This window comes from Pelophylax lessonae (assembly GCF_965119305.1).
Source record: "Pelophylax lessonae genome assembly, chromosome: 12".
In the NCBI taxonomy this organism is placed as follows: domain Eukaryota; kingdom Metazoa; phylum Chordata; class Amphibia; order Anura; family Ranidae; genus Pelophylax; species Pelophylax lessonae.
Genome location: NC_138779.1, coordinates 39028200 through 39042017, shown reverse-complemented (window position 1 = coordinate 39042017; position 13818 = coordinate 39028200). Strand labels below are relative to the sequence as shown.

Genomic DNA, 13818 nt, shown 5'->3' with positions numbered 1-13818 from the left:
GACCTCCAGGACAAGGATTCTTTCAGTACCGCAGAAGGGCTTGATGGCGTCCATACTGGTATGGTTGACTGGTTTCAAGGAAGAACCCATCTTCAGAGTCACAATTACAAATGACCTACTACACATATAAATAGCGCAGCAGAGCAGACACTCCCACACTGATCGTTTCCCCCCCCCCTCAAACATCATTAGTATTTATGCATGTACAGTTGTGTTCAAAATTATTCAACCCCCAATGCTGTAAAGGGTTTTAGAGAATTTAGTGTACATTTGTAATTGTATTCAGAATGAAATCCTACAAGGACTTCTTAAAGAACCATATGCAACTAAAATGACATCAATTGGTTTTGTAATACAGAGTAAATGTTTCTTTTGTGAATTCTTCATTGACACAATTATTCAACCCCTTAAAGACTACCACTCTGAAGAACATAGGTTCATTGAAGTGTTTTCAATCAGGTATTGAAAACACCTGTGGATGTCAGGGAGCAGCAATAAAGCCTAATAAGCACCAATTAGGCAGCTTTAAAATGACTGTGATACTTAGCTCCTTCTAGACATTTACTGGTGTGGTTACAAACACGGTGAAGTCAAGAGAATGGTCCAGGAAGACAAGAGAAGAGGTGATTACTCTTCACAGAAAGGGCAATGGCTATAAGAAGATTGCAAAGATGTTAAACATACCAAGAGACACCATAGGAAGCATAATTCGCAAATTCAAGGCAAAGGGCACTGTTGAAACGCTACCTGGTCGTAGCAGAAAGAAGATGCTGACTTCGACTGCTGTGCGCTACCTGAAGCGTAGAGTGGAGAAAAGTCCCTGTGTGACTGCTGAGGAACTGAGAAAAGATTTGTCAGATGTGGGTACTGAAGTTTCTGCTCAGACAATACGGCGCACACTGCATAATGAAGGCCTCCATGCCAGAACTCCCAGGCGCACCCCCTTGCTGTCTCCAAAGAATAAGAAGAGTCGACTGCAGTATGCCAAAAGTCATGTGGACAAACCACAGAAGTTTTGGTATAGTGTTCTGTGGACTGATGAAACAAAATTAGAACTGTTTGGGCCCATGGATCAATGCTATTTTTGGAGGAGGAAGAACAAGGCCTATGAAGAAAAGAACACCTTGCCTACTATGAAGCATGGCGGAGGGTCAATCATGTTTGGGGCTGTTTTGCTTCTGCAGGTACAGGGAAGCTTCAGCATGTGCAAGGTACCATGAATTCTCTTCAGTACCAGAAGATATTGGATGACAATGTGATGCAGTCCGCCACAAACCTGAGGCTTGGGAGACGTTGGACCTTTCAACAGGACAATGATCCCAAGCATACCTCCAAGTCCACTAGACCATGGTTGCAGATTAAAGGCTGGAACATTTTGGAGTGGCCATCACAGTCACCAGACTTAAAACCGATTGAGAACCTCTGGTGGGACTTAAAGAAAGCAGTTGCAGTGCACAAGCCTAAGAATGTGACTGAACTGGAGGCTTTTGCCCATGACGAATGGGCGAAGATACCCGTAGATCGCTGCAAGACACTTGTGTCAAGCTATGCTTCACGTTTCAAAGCTGTTATAACTGTAAAAGGATGTTGTACTAAGTACTAAGATTGAATGTCACTTGGGGGTTGAATAAAACTGATAATAATGTGAGCACAGAAAAGACATTTGTGGTTATTTCATTATAAATGTTATGTTATATTTGTCTGACTTACACGTGCCTCTTTGATTTAATTGTAAGCAGGATGACTGAATGATATATGCCAGTTTTCGGTTATGAGATACATCACGGTATTGATATTCCCATCATTTTTAAAATACCGTATATTTCTGTCTGCCGAGCTACCCTTGCGTCTCCCCGCTGTGTCGGACTCTCGGCTCAGCTCTCCTTCTACTAGAACGGAGCCGCTACTTCCTGTATAGGTCCGTCTCACAGGCGGAGTTATATTAGATGCACTCCGCCTATGACAGAAGGAGCCATACACAGGAAGCATTGGCTTTGCTCTATACTGCAGCCGCATGCTTCCCGGGCTCAGCCACAGACACAGTGCCACTGCCTACTACAAGCAAATTTCTGCAAGTACCTACCCACTATATACTGTCACTGTGTATAAATATCATATATAGAGAAAGAGATATATAGATATATATGCACAGGCATAGGAGCCCACATTACATTATTATATAGTCATCAAGCAGTGTCTGGCCTACCTGATGACAGGTCCTGGTGCTCGGCTCCGATCCGATGGCTTGGTCATTAAGGGGGCAAATCCTTGCAGTCCAGAAGTGGTTAAACCTGCAGGAGGAATGGTGTTTTTATTTATGAAGTACTTTACTATTGCTTTAGGCCTGGTTCACATGTATGCGGGTTGGCGACCCACATTTGCACAGGCATAGCAGCCCTTTGATTCGAATGGGCTTGGGCTGCTATGCCTGCGTTTTCGGCTGAAAAAAGGTGCATGCAGAATTTAAAGAAATGCAGTGGCCATGAAATCCATCCTGCATTTGCACCATGCGACTTACCTGCAGTTCTTGCACACGCAAACTGTTTTTAAATTCTGGACCCATGTATATAAAAAACGCAGAAAGCTTGCCACAGCAGGAACTGCAGGTAAGTCACATTGGGGAAAAAGCAGGATGGATTTCGCGGCCACTGCATTTTTTTTTTTTTAAATGCTTCATGCACCTTTTTTCTGCGGAAAATAAGGTCATAGCAGCCCCTTCAAATCAATGGGCTGCTATGCCTGTGCAAATCTGGGCCGCCAACCCGCATACATGTGAACCAGGTCTAAAGCAATAGTAAAGTAATTTATAAATAAAAACGCCACTCCTCCTGCAGATTTAAACACTTCTGGACCGCCAGAATTTGCCCCCTTAATGACCAGGCCATCGGATCGGAGCTGAGCGCCAGGACCAGTCATCTCCAGGCAGGCCAGACACTGCTTGATGGCTTATTCTAGGCCTGGTTCACAGTCTGTACTGACTATATAATAATGTGCAAAAGTGAACCAAAGTCCTTAAATTCGGCAATGAAATTGAAGTGAGGTAGAAATTTAATAATTCAAATGTAACAAATACCGTGATAATACCGTATACCGTGGCAAAACCTTAATTAATCGCAGCAAGGAAATCTGATGCCTAGTTATGACCTAAGTAGTGGTCATTCCTATTTGGGCAGCAAAACGAGCAAGCACTCCGCAATCTGCAACACTGAGATGAGGGGGTAGAGCTGCACCAATAATCATGAAAAAAAAAAAAACACACACAAATCTCGATTTACCCCCCCCCCCCCCCCCCCTCTCACGATCTTAATCCAGCATTTCCATGATTCATGTAACAAGTGCAAAGCAGTTCTCTGCTCACTGCTGTCGAAGAAAAAAAAAGCAGCCAGAAAAGTTTATCACATCATTGCACAGTGCTGACAGATAAAAAGAAACATTGTATCACATGGTTCTTTTAGAGATCAAAAGGGATGAACTTCGGGGTCTGCAAATCAGGTCAGTTTAACTACTTAAAGACCAGGCCTTTTTTAAAGTTAAAATCTGTATTTTTTTGCTAGAAAATTACTTAGAACCCCCAAACATTATACCTAATGAGACCCTAGAGAATAAAATGGCGGTTGTTGCAATATTTTATGGCACACTGTATTTGTTCTTTCCTTCTTAGCTTGGTTTATCTCTCAGTCTAAACACATAGGTGGGGGTAACTGGCTTTCAGCCAAACCGGCCCTACTATATGCAAACCTGTGCAAAGGACATTACATTTTACCTCCTTCTGAGGCAAGGACCCGTGCTCCTTTAGAGTTAGAATTGGATAATATCAACACTTTAGAAAGAAGTAAAATGTATGCTATATAATCTGTTCATACCAGTAATACTCTGGAATAAATCTGCATTGTAATCCATGTAGTTGTAACCTTCATAGTCATAGGGTCCTTCACAAAGACTGCGACATTCGAGGTCCGCAACAAGATATTCCTCATAGGCTTTTTCAAAGTGAACAATGGAAACGGCATACTCCTCATCTGTATAATGGCCGACTCCCCTGCGGAACTCTTGCTGCAGAGAAAATAAACACATGGTCAGTACATTGTCACAAGTAACACAAATGAACATCATGGGGAAGCAAACAATAGGGAATCTAAAGCCCCGTACACACGCACCGATTGTCGGCCCAACGATCGGCCATCTTTTGTCCGCTGCTGTCCTGTCGGTTGAAAAGTGCTAAAGACTGCACACGAATTTTGTCGGCCAACAACAGCCGACTGCAGAAGTGCGCTTCCTCGGGACAAACACCCAACGCCTAGAGCACCCAACATCCTAGCCATGACGGGAGTGATCTTTAACATGGGAGTTTTTCAGACAGGCTTGATGGTACCGTTAATGGCCGACCGATATGCCTTTTAAACTGAGCACAATATTTCAAAGCTACACAGTGCTTTTCCAACACACTGGGGGGCCCCTGGACTGCATAGTGTATTTTATTGAAAAGGAAGGAGAAAGGCACCTCTGAGTGTAGCAGATACCCCTTGATTACACAAAACAATGAGCAGACTTACACTGAAGATAGCATGTGTCCTCACGGTTTGGGGTCTCTTCCTGGTCCGCGGCTTGTCCCATCCTCCGACTGTCCTTCAGCAGGGAAATGACGCAAAAGGGGAAGTCCAATCAGGAGCGGTGAATCAATGCGAGGCTGCGGTGGAACGCATGCCTCGCTGGTGAACCGCACCAAACTTGGTGATTTAGGGGGGCGGTAATGCGTTTGAGCATGCACAGATGTGCCCCTTTTGCATCATCTCCCTGCTGCTGGGCAGTCGGAGGATGGGACAAGCCGCGGACCAGGAAGAGACCCCAAGCCGTGAGGACACATGTCATCTTCAGTGTAAGTCTGCTCATTGTTTTGTGTAATAAAGTGGTATGTGCTACACTCAGAAGCGCCTTTCTCCTTCCTTGTCTACCAGTTGGAATTGCTTCTGCCATCCAAGAGCTGCGCTCAGTGTTAACGTGGTACACTTGTACACCTTCAGAAGTCCACCCATCTGTCTGGTTTTCCTTCCCACACCAAGACTATATTGGAGGACTGGCTTTTCAAGCAGAGGCGCCCAACAACCTTTTCTCTTAAAAAATGGATTTTTGTAAAATTTTACCGTAAAATCCTTTTCTCTTAGCTCATTGACAGACGTAGTCCTCGGTGATACAGCACCTTCGGGTTATGTTGCCTCCACAGGAGTAGGACTAGACAGGAAATTAAAAATGCTCTGGCCACACCCCAGGGGCAGTCCCCGAGGGTATATCCTCTCTCTCTCTGCCACAGCAAATCAGTTATGTCACAAAAGCAGTGCTTAGAGAATTTAACCCAACCCAACTCAAAAACAGAGGGGCGGGTACTACGTCTGTCAATGAGCTAAGAGAAAAGGATTTTACGGTAAAATTTTACAAAAATCCATTTTTCTCTATCGCTCATTGACAGACGTAGTCCTCGGTGATACACCACCTTCGGGAAGTCCCAGAGCAGTATCACAAATGAGGGGTGGGAAAATGGAAATCAAATCCAAATCTAGAAGGGCCAACCGGTGCCAACTAGAAGTTTACAATGCTCATCCTTAATGATGAGACTCAACAAAAAAAAATTTTCAAACAGAAAAAAACCCTCGAGGTGGACCACCGGTCTCCTCAAATTGCGGCCTGCAAAACCTTGCGGCCAAATGAGGCATCCGCCGATGCCATCACATCAATTTTATAAAATTTTGTAAAGGTATGTACCGACGACCAGGTGGCCGCTTTACATACCTGGACCACTGACGCCTGATGGCGAAAGGCCCAGGAAGTACTGAGCGCTCGAGTGAAGTGCGCCCTAACAGGGAACGGAGGATTCCGACCCTTAATTGAATAAGCCTGTACCACCGTCTGACTGATCCACGTAGATATGGCCGTGGCAGACACAGGCAACCCCCTTCAAGGGCTATCCGTGATCCCAAAAAGTGAGTCCGTCTTACGAAAACCACTTTAGGAAGGAAGGATGGATTCGGAAGAAGAACCACCTTATCCCTATGAACCACCAGATCTGGGGAACGACAGGATAATGCGGCCAGTTCTGACACCCTGCGTACAGAAGTAATGGCCACCAAGAAGGCCACCTTCTGGGAATGTAAGCAAGGGAATCTCCCTAATATCTTCAAAGAGAAGTTTCTGAAGAACCGACCACACTAAATTAAGATACCAGGCGGTAAGGGTGCGCACACTGGCGGAGCCAGATGTCGCACCCCCTGGATGAAATTCCGCACCAAGGAATGATTAGCCAAAGGTTTCTTGAAAGAAGATTGCTAACGCCGAAAACCTGACCCTTGATCGTGCTCAAGGATAGTTTCTGCTCAACCCCTTGTTGCAGACAGACCAAAATTCGGGTCACCGAATAGGTCTGTGGGGGAAATCCAATAGATTCACACCATGCAATAGAAGACTTCCATGTGCTGGAAGTCGCTTTCCTTGCTTTAACTGGAGGTAGGAATAACTGAAGCTGACACTCCCTTGTCCTTCAGTACCTGGGTCTCAATGGCCAGGCCATTAAGCCAGCGACTGTAAAGCAAGATGGAAGATCGGTCCCTGAGACCGCAAATCCTCCCTGAGAGGAAGTCTCCAAGGAGCGTCCGCGACTAGCCTCGCCAAGTCGGCGTACCAGGCTCGACGAGGTCAATCCGGAATTTCCAGAATAACTGGAATTCCCTCCACCTCTATCCTGCGAAGAAGTTCCCGCAGCAACTTGAGAGGATGGAAGGCATGCCGTAGCGGATACTGCCCCCACGGGGCGATCAGCGTTTCTGCTGCGTCCGCTAGAGGATTGTGGCGCGAGCTACAAACCTCCGCACCTTCCTGTTAGGCCAAGGTGCCAACAGATCCACATCCGGGATGTCCCAATGAAGGGACAGCTAGGGAAAAACCTCTGGATGAAGAGGCCATATGCGATTGGATCCGAATCGGGCTGCTCTAGAGCTGCTCGATCCAGTAAATCAGACAAAATCTGATCGCTCTCAGTTCCGATACCCTTATTGGTAATCTGGATACTATCGGAAGAAATGACTTCCCCTGGTTGAGCATCGGAGACTTCCTGGTCCGCTCGCTCAACCGGATCCGATTGTCCAGGGAATCGGAATTCTGATTCCATTAAAAAAGAATCTCCTTCAGGAGAATTCGGGTATGAGACTGGGTATACGGTACTGCCTCTAAGAAGGCCACCATCAGTCCCAGCCAATTGACGGACAGCAACATCCGAATCGTTGACTGAACCTTCTGGAGTTTCCCAGCAAGGAGAAACTCTCTTGCCCAGGATGTATCCAACCTTAGGCCCAGATAGTTCAGTCTCCTGGTGGGAACCAGGGATGATCTTTGGGAAAGCGAAAAAACGCTGATGTCCTGCGATGATGGGGATATAAAGATAGGCATCCTATATGTCTATGGACGCCAGGAAATCTCTTTGATGCAGGGAGGCCACCACTGTACGGATGGACTCTATTTCTTCCCAAGTCCAGATTTGGACGCACCTTGCCCTCTTTCCTGGGCATTGTGAATAGGTTCGAATAGAACCCCTGAAACCGTTCAATGTTAGAAGGGAAGAATCGCACCGGTGGAAGTGATCGAAACTCGATCCTGTGTCCTCCAGAAACCGGTGAAGACATCCCCCCCCCCACCCCAGAGATGGGTAGGGGCGCATCAGGCTATATTCTTCAGGCTTGGCTGAGCCGGACTCTTTGTTTACCCGACCAGCGCCCTTTGAAACCCCTCTAAAGGGGCTTTGGAGGGTTTCGCCTTATCGCCCGCCCTCGCGGAACGAACAACTCTATATGAGCAGAAAAGGAAGGTCCTCGTTAGTTACGAGGTCTTTTTATCCTAACAGTCTGTGGCAAGACAGCAGGTGGTACCGTCTATCCTACAAAGAGGAATTCCTCAAACGGATAGCACCTAGCCATGCGTTTGGAAATAACAGGGGTTCGTTTCTAAACGACCCCATTTGGGTAAAGGAAAATCCTTCGCCCTTTTGGTAGGCTAACAAGTACCAAAAAAGGAATCTCAGTTTCAGCTACCTCTGCCGGTGTAACCTCAAGACTAAAGGTTTCCCGGACGGACACAACTAGTGCATCCACCACTCTTGTTCTATGGCGGAGGCAGAAACGTGCTCCTCACTGCTGAGGAGATATTACCTGAGACAACAGCCCCCTAAGAGGGACCTGCAACTGCATTGACCAGTTCCGAATCCGTATCTGAAGTATCTGATAAACAATAGGGGTAGGCGGGGGTCGCTTCTTGATCCCCGTCCCTGACAGGCCACCTCCACCCGGGATACCAAAGACTCCAAAACTGCCGATAATGCATTAAAACCAAGTGGGGTACTGAAGGGTCCTGCGGCCACCTTGAGGGGATCAGGTGGGGATACCTATGCGGCAGGGTCAATGATTATACAAGACACTTGCCAGCGACAAAAAATGACAAAGTAAAAAAAAAAAAACTTTTTTTTTTTTTTTTTTTGTGTCCCCCAGTCGCAACAGCGCCCCTCAGTGTTACCTGCCTTTTTGGACCCCACAGAGAGAGAGACAGACCCCAAGGCTCATCCCTGATGCACAGAAGTTTTCATCAGCTTGCTCAGTGCTTGTCTTGTTACAGACAGGAAGTCTTTGGCCCTATTTCCTGGGTAAAAGAGGCGGCTCCGCCCCTTAACACGCCTGCCGGCTCCTCCCCCTGGCTCCATGAGGTGTTTGAGTCACCTCAAACATGGCCGCCCCCATGCTGGAGACACGAGGCTACACCAAAATGGCGGCCTCCTGCGATCTACATGTCTGCAGAAGGATCTCGGCCTCACAACCCTTCACCCTCATGGTGGTCAGAGGTACCGGACCCTAGCGGGCCGTATGCAGTCCGTGGCCGTCGGGAGGCATCTGCTTAGCTGGAGGAATGATCTGGAATGCAGTATACATGTATAGACATCGCCCTGTGGCTACTGACAGGTAGGATACCTTATACTATCACAGTAAAGTTCTAGTACTGCCACTGACTACAATCATTTACACATTTTTACAATTAGATTGTCAGCTCCCAAACCAAGCCTCCTGGCTTTTTGTACACAAAAATCACACTCAATTAGGGGGATCTGTGACATGTTGTAGGATAGAGGGGAACCCATCCTTACCATTACAGAGAGGGGCCCGCGTTCACCACAAGACCCGTCAGGGGGAAAGGGGGAACATACTACTCACCATACCGGAACCAGGCGGGCGCCAACTCCTGACAGTACCCCTCTCCACCGAGGTAGGAGGGCTGTCGACCAATACGGGCGCCGTGACTCATGGTCTTTGGCGTTTCAGCGAGACGTTTAACTCGCAGGGTCAGTCCCCGTCCAGTGGGACTTTGTCGCGGCCGACCCAGTGCGGAGCTATGGCCTGCACGCGCTCGTAGGCTGAACTGGGGTGACCACTGGATCTCAACATCCCGCCCGTCGCCCAGTTCAGCTTTCTTGCTTGAAGATCTCACAGGAACACTGGAGAAAAAAAGCTCTCTTAAAAAATTCTTTTCTAAGAAAAAAATCCTGCCAGGACCGAAGATCCCAGCAAGGTATCTAGGTCCTTACTCCTGACTAGACAGAAAAAAACCGATTTGCTGTGGCAGAGAGAGAGAGAGAGAGAGGATATACCCTCGGGGACTGCCCCTGGGGTGTGGCCAGAGCATTTTTAATTTCCTGTCTAGTCCTACTCCTGTGGAGGCAACATAACCCGAAGGTGCTGTATCACCGAGGACTACGTCTGTCAATGAGCGATAGAGAAACTATTTTACTGAAAAGGTTGACCTTCTCCTTTAATCACTGTCCACTGAAACAATTCAAAGTGCATCTAAATCCAAGAACAAAATGATTGTATTGCAGATTACCAATCCTTAGATGTGGTGGCTGCATTGGTTTCCTAGGACTTTTTTTTCCAACTGACAATCCTGCCAGTAACACACCTAAGGGTTGATTTACTATTTAACTGTAGGGTGCAAAATCTGGTGCAGCTGTGCATGGTAGCCAATCAGCTTCTAACTTCAGCTTGTTCAATTAAGCTTTGACAATAAGCCCCCTTTCACATCAGCGCCATTTGACATGCGATTTGACAGGTCAAATCACAGCCTATTGCCGACAATGGGAGGGTCCCAATCGGTGAGAAGCCGCACCGATTTCCAAAAGTATTTCCTGCACTACTTTTGGCGGCTTCTAGGGCAATTTTAACAGACATCTGTGCATGAAGCTGCACAGATGTCTTTGAAGTTGCCCCCGAAGTTGGACTAAAATGCAGCTTTGGATTGGGCGGGTCCAGATGAAGTCGCACGATTTCAAAGCCGTGTTCAGTGTGAACGAGGGCTAAAACCTGGAAGCTAGTTGCTTTGTTATGTAGAGCTGCACCAGATTTTACATTTTCCAGTTTTAGTACTGTAGATCAACCCCTTAGTCAATACAGACTGTCCATTAGCATTATCGGTATTTACTTTATAAATCAGTATTACCACTATTACTAATAAATACTTCATCATAGTTACTTTATATTAAGGTTTCATAAGTTTATTGCATCTTTATTCCTATTATACAATTTTTTGTGACCTTTATTAGATTTTAAACATAAGACTTACATTTCTATTGGGGTTTTTTTTTTTATCTATCATATTAAGACTTGAACCCTGATGAATGAGCGGAGCGGAGCTAAGCACCCAAAACGCATTGGATTCTGTAAACAAATTTGTCTTTGAAAAAAACCTATTTCTGGATTATGAATATTGTTTGGCACTTCAAAGTTAGACTAAATCCTCATTACAATCAACAGTGGTTGTGGATATCCTTGTACAGGCAGTCCCGGGGTTACAAACATCTGACTTGGGCCCCTTTCACACGGGCGATCAGATCCGCCTGCCAGTTTTTAAGACGGACCGGATCAGATGCTCCATTCACCCCTATTGGGCAGCGGATGTCAGCGGAGCCGCTGCTATCCGATTCCGATCCTGTCCCTGAAATCCAGACGAATGGAAACCCTATTTTCCATCCGTCTGGCAAATCGGATCGGATGGGATCGGGTGATAACGGACAGGCAGTCCGTTCTCATCCGATCTCCCAATATAGAGGAGAACGGGGATCTGGACAGCTCCATCTGCGCACACAGAGCGGAGACGGAGCTGTCATCCGCCTGCTCAGCGGGGGTTGGGGGAATCGATCCCCGCTGAGCAGAACGGACTCCGTTCCATGTGAAAGGACCCTTACAAACAACGGAGGGAGACAACAGGAAGTGAGAGGAAATCTCCCCCTAGGAAGGAAAATTCACTCCTGGAAGAGTTCTCATAGGAAAAGGTTTCTCCACTGAAGTTTTATCGCCAATCCTGGTTTCCACAACAACCCAAAATTTTTAAAATCCAATTGTCACAGGGACAGAAAGTGAGGCGAAATCCTCTGAACAGGGGCACAGACAGCAAAACCCGGGGACCGCCTGTATATGTAAAAGCTCCCAATCCAATATCCAGACTACCCAAAGTAATACTTCCAACATAATATTGATTGAATATATGAGAAGACTCCAGAGCTTGGAGAACTTTTTAGGGGAACAACGATTCTTCAATATACTGCATCTATGGAGGTGCAGCGGGGTTACTCTAGATCAGGATTACAGAACACCTCCCCCTTCCCTATATACCATAGGGAGGGGTATTCTGTATATTTCCTTTGAGCCCAGCCCATTACACAGGTTGTGCTCACATTACTCCCGAACAGTCATTACATGAGTGCCTCCCAGTCCAGGAAGATATCCCACCATCTATTTCACCAAACCAGCTAGAAAACTATAGGAGAAGGAAAAAAAAAGAAAAAAAAAAATCGGAATAGTTTATTAACAGTAGCCACACACACTTCATCCCCATAGATTGGCAAAAAAAAAAAAAAACGGAATTTTTGTAAAATCTTACCTGTAAAATTCCTTTCTCTGAGTCCTCCGACAGTCGCCGCCTCTTCATATTCGTCACATATGGGGTATTAGACTTTGCTCCGAAGGAGTAGCTAGGCAACAGAATATGTTAACAATAAAGCTTTAACATATCCCACCCTCAAGGGGTGGTCCCCTCAGTCAATACCCTCCTACTTCCTGCAACCATATCTCAGTTTTAGTGGAATAGCAGTAGAGTATACATTCAAACCCCAAAAGAGGGGCGGGGGCGGCGACTGTCGGAGGACTCAGAGAAAGGAATTTTACAGGTAAGATTTTACAAAAATTCCGTTTTCTCTTACGTCCTCCGACAGTCGCCGCCTCTTCATATTCGTCACATATGGGGACGTCCCAAAGCAGTGCAAACATGAGGGGTGGGAAACGCATCCGCGCCGAAAGGCAACGCAGTCTCCACATCAAAGAAAGGAACCTTACCAAAGGAAGGAAACCAGCTGGGCAACAGCAAAAATAAGTGCTCAACAGGAGCAACAACCCAGGAAAAGACAAAAAAACCAGGGGATACAAAAAAACTATCCCAACAGCCAGGAGTCCCCAATAAGGGACCCTATGGAACAGCCGCACTAAGAACCTTGCGGCCAAAGGAAGCATCCGCCGATGCCTGAACATCTACTTTGTAGAATTTTGTGAAAGTGTGTACGGTCGACCAAGTCGCCGCCTTACACACCTGGGCTACAGAAGCCCCATGACGGCAGGCCCAAGACGTACTCAGTGATCTAGTAGAGTGCGCCTTCACAGGCACAGGGGGAACCTTCCCCTGCAAGGCATAGGCCTGTTCAATGGTCTGCCCGATCCATTTGGCAATGGTAGAGGCGGAAGCCGCCATGCCCTTCCGAGGACCCTCTGGAAGAACAAACAAGGAGTCAGTCTTACGAAAAGACTCAGTCGATTTAAGGTAAACCCTTATCGCCCGAACAACATCCAGAGAGTGCAATCTCACCTCCTTTGGATGTTTAGGCTTCGTGCACAACGAAGGCAAAACAATATCCTCGTTAAGATGGAATTCCGAAACTCGTTTCGGTAGAAAAGAAGGATTAGGTCGCAAGACCACCTTATCCAAATGAACAACCAGGTACGGAGACTTGCAGGACAAAGCCGCCAGTTCCGACACTCTGCGAGCCGAAGTGATCGCCACCAAAAAGGCGACTTTTTTGGACAACATAGACAACGAGATCTCCCTGATCTGTTCAAAAGGAGCACGTTGTAACACAGACAGAACTAGATTCAAGTCCCAAGGGGGCAAAGGATCCCTCCTAGGAGGAACCAGATGCCGCACACCCTGAATAAAAGTGCCAACCAAGGAGTTGGAAGCCACGGGACGTTGAAACAGAACGGCCAGCGCCGACACCTGACCCTTAATCGTAGCCAGCGCCAAACGCTGATCGACACCCGTCTGAAGGAAAGACAGCACACGGGAAACCGAGTACGTGCGGGGTGAAAACCCCCTGGACTCACACCAGGCAAAATAGGCCTTCCAAGTACGGTAATAAACCTTCCCCGAGGAAGACTTCCTCGCGTTGATCAAAGTATGAACGACCTCTGGAGAGAGACCCTTCTCCTTCAGGACCTCGGTCTCAACAGCCAGGCCGTCAAAGCCAGCGACCGTAAAGCAGGATGGTAAATCGGTCCTTGAGACAGTAGATCGTCTCGAAGAGGCAGACGCCAAGGAGCGTCGACCGCCAGATTCACGAGGTCTGCGTACCAGGACCGGCGAGGCCAGTCCGGTGCCACAAGAATCACCGTGCTGCGTTCCGAGTGCAACCTGCGAAGGAACCTGGACAGCAACTGAATCGGTGGAAACGCGTACATCAGCCTGTACTGATGC

General features: G+C 47.1%; 1 protein-coding gene across 1 annotated transcript in view; it reads right to left on the bottom strand.

The window, feature by feature from the left end:
* Window positions 1–13818, bottom strand: part of P3H1 (prolyl 3-hydroxylase 1) — an 83821-nt gene that overhangs the window by 50426 nt on the left and 19577 nt on the right. The window contains exon 3 of the mRNA XM_082274453.1: window positions 3864–4053. Within this exon, the coding sequence (XP_082130579.1) occupies window positions 3864–4053 (190 nt within the window). The remainder of the gene's footprint in view (window positions 1–3863; window positions 4054–13818) is intronic.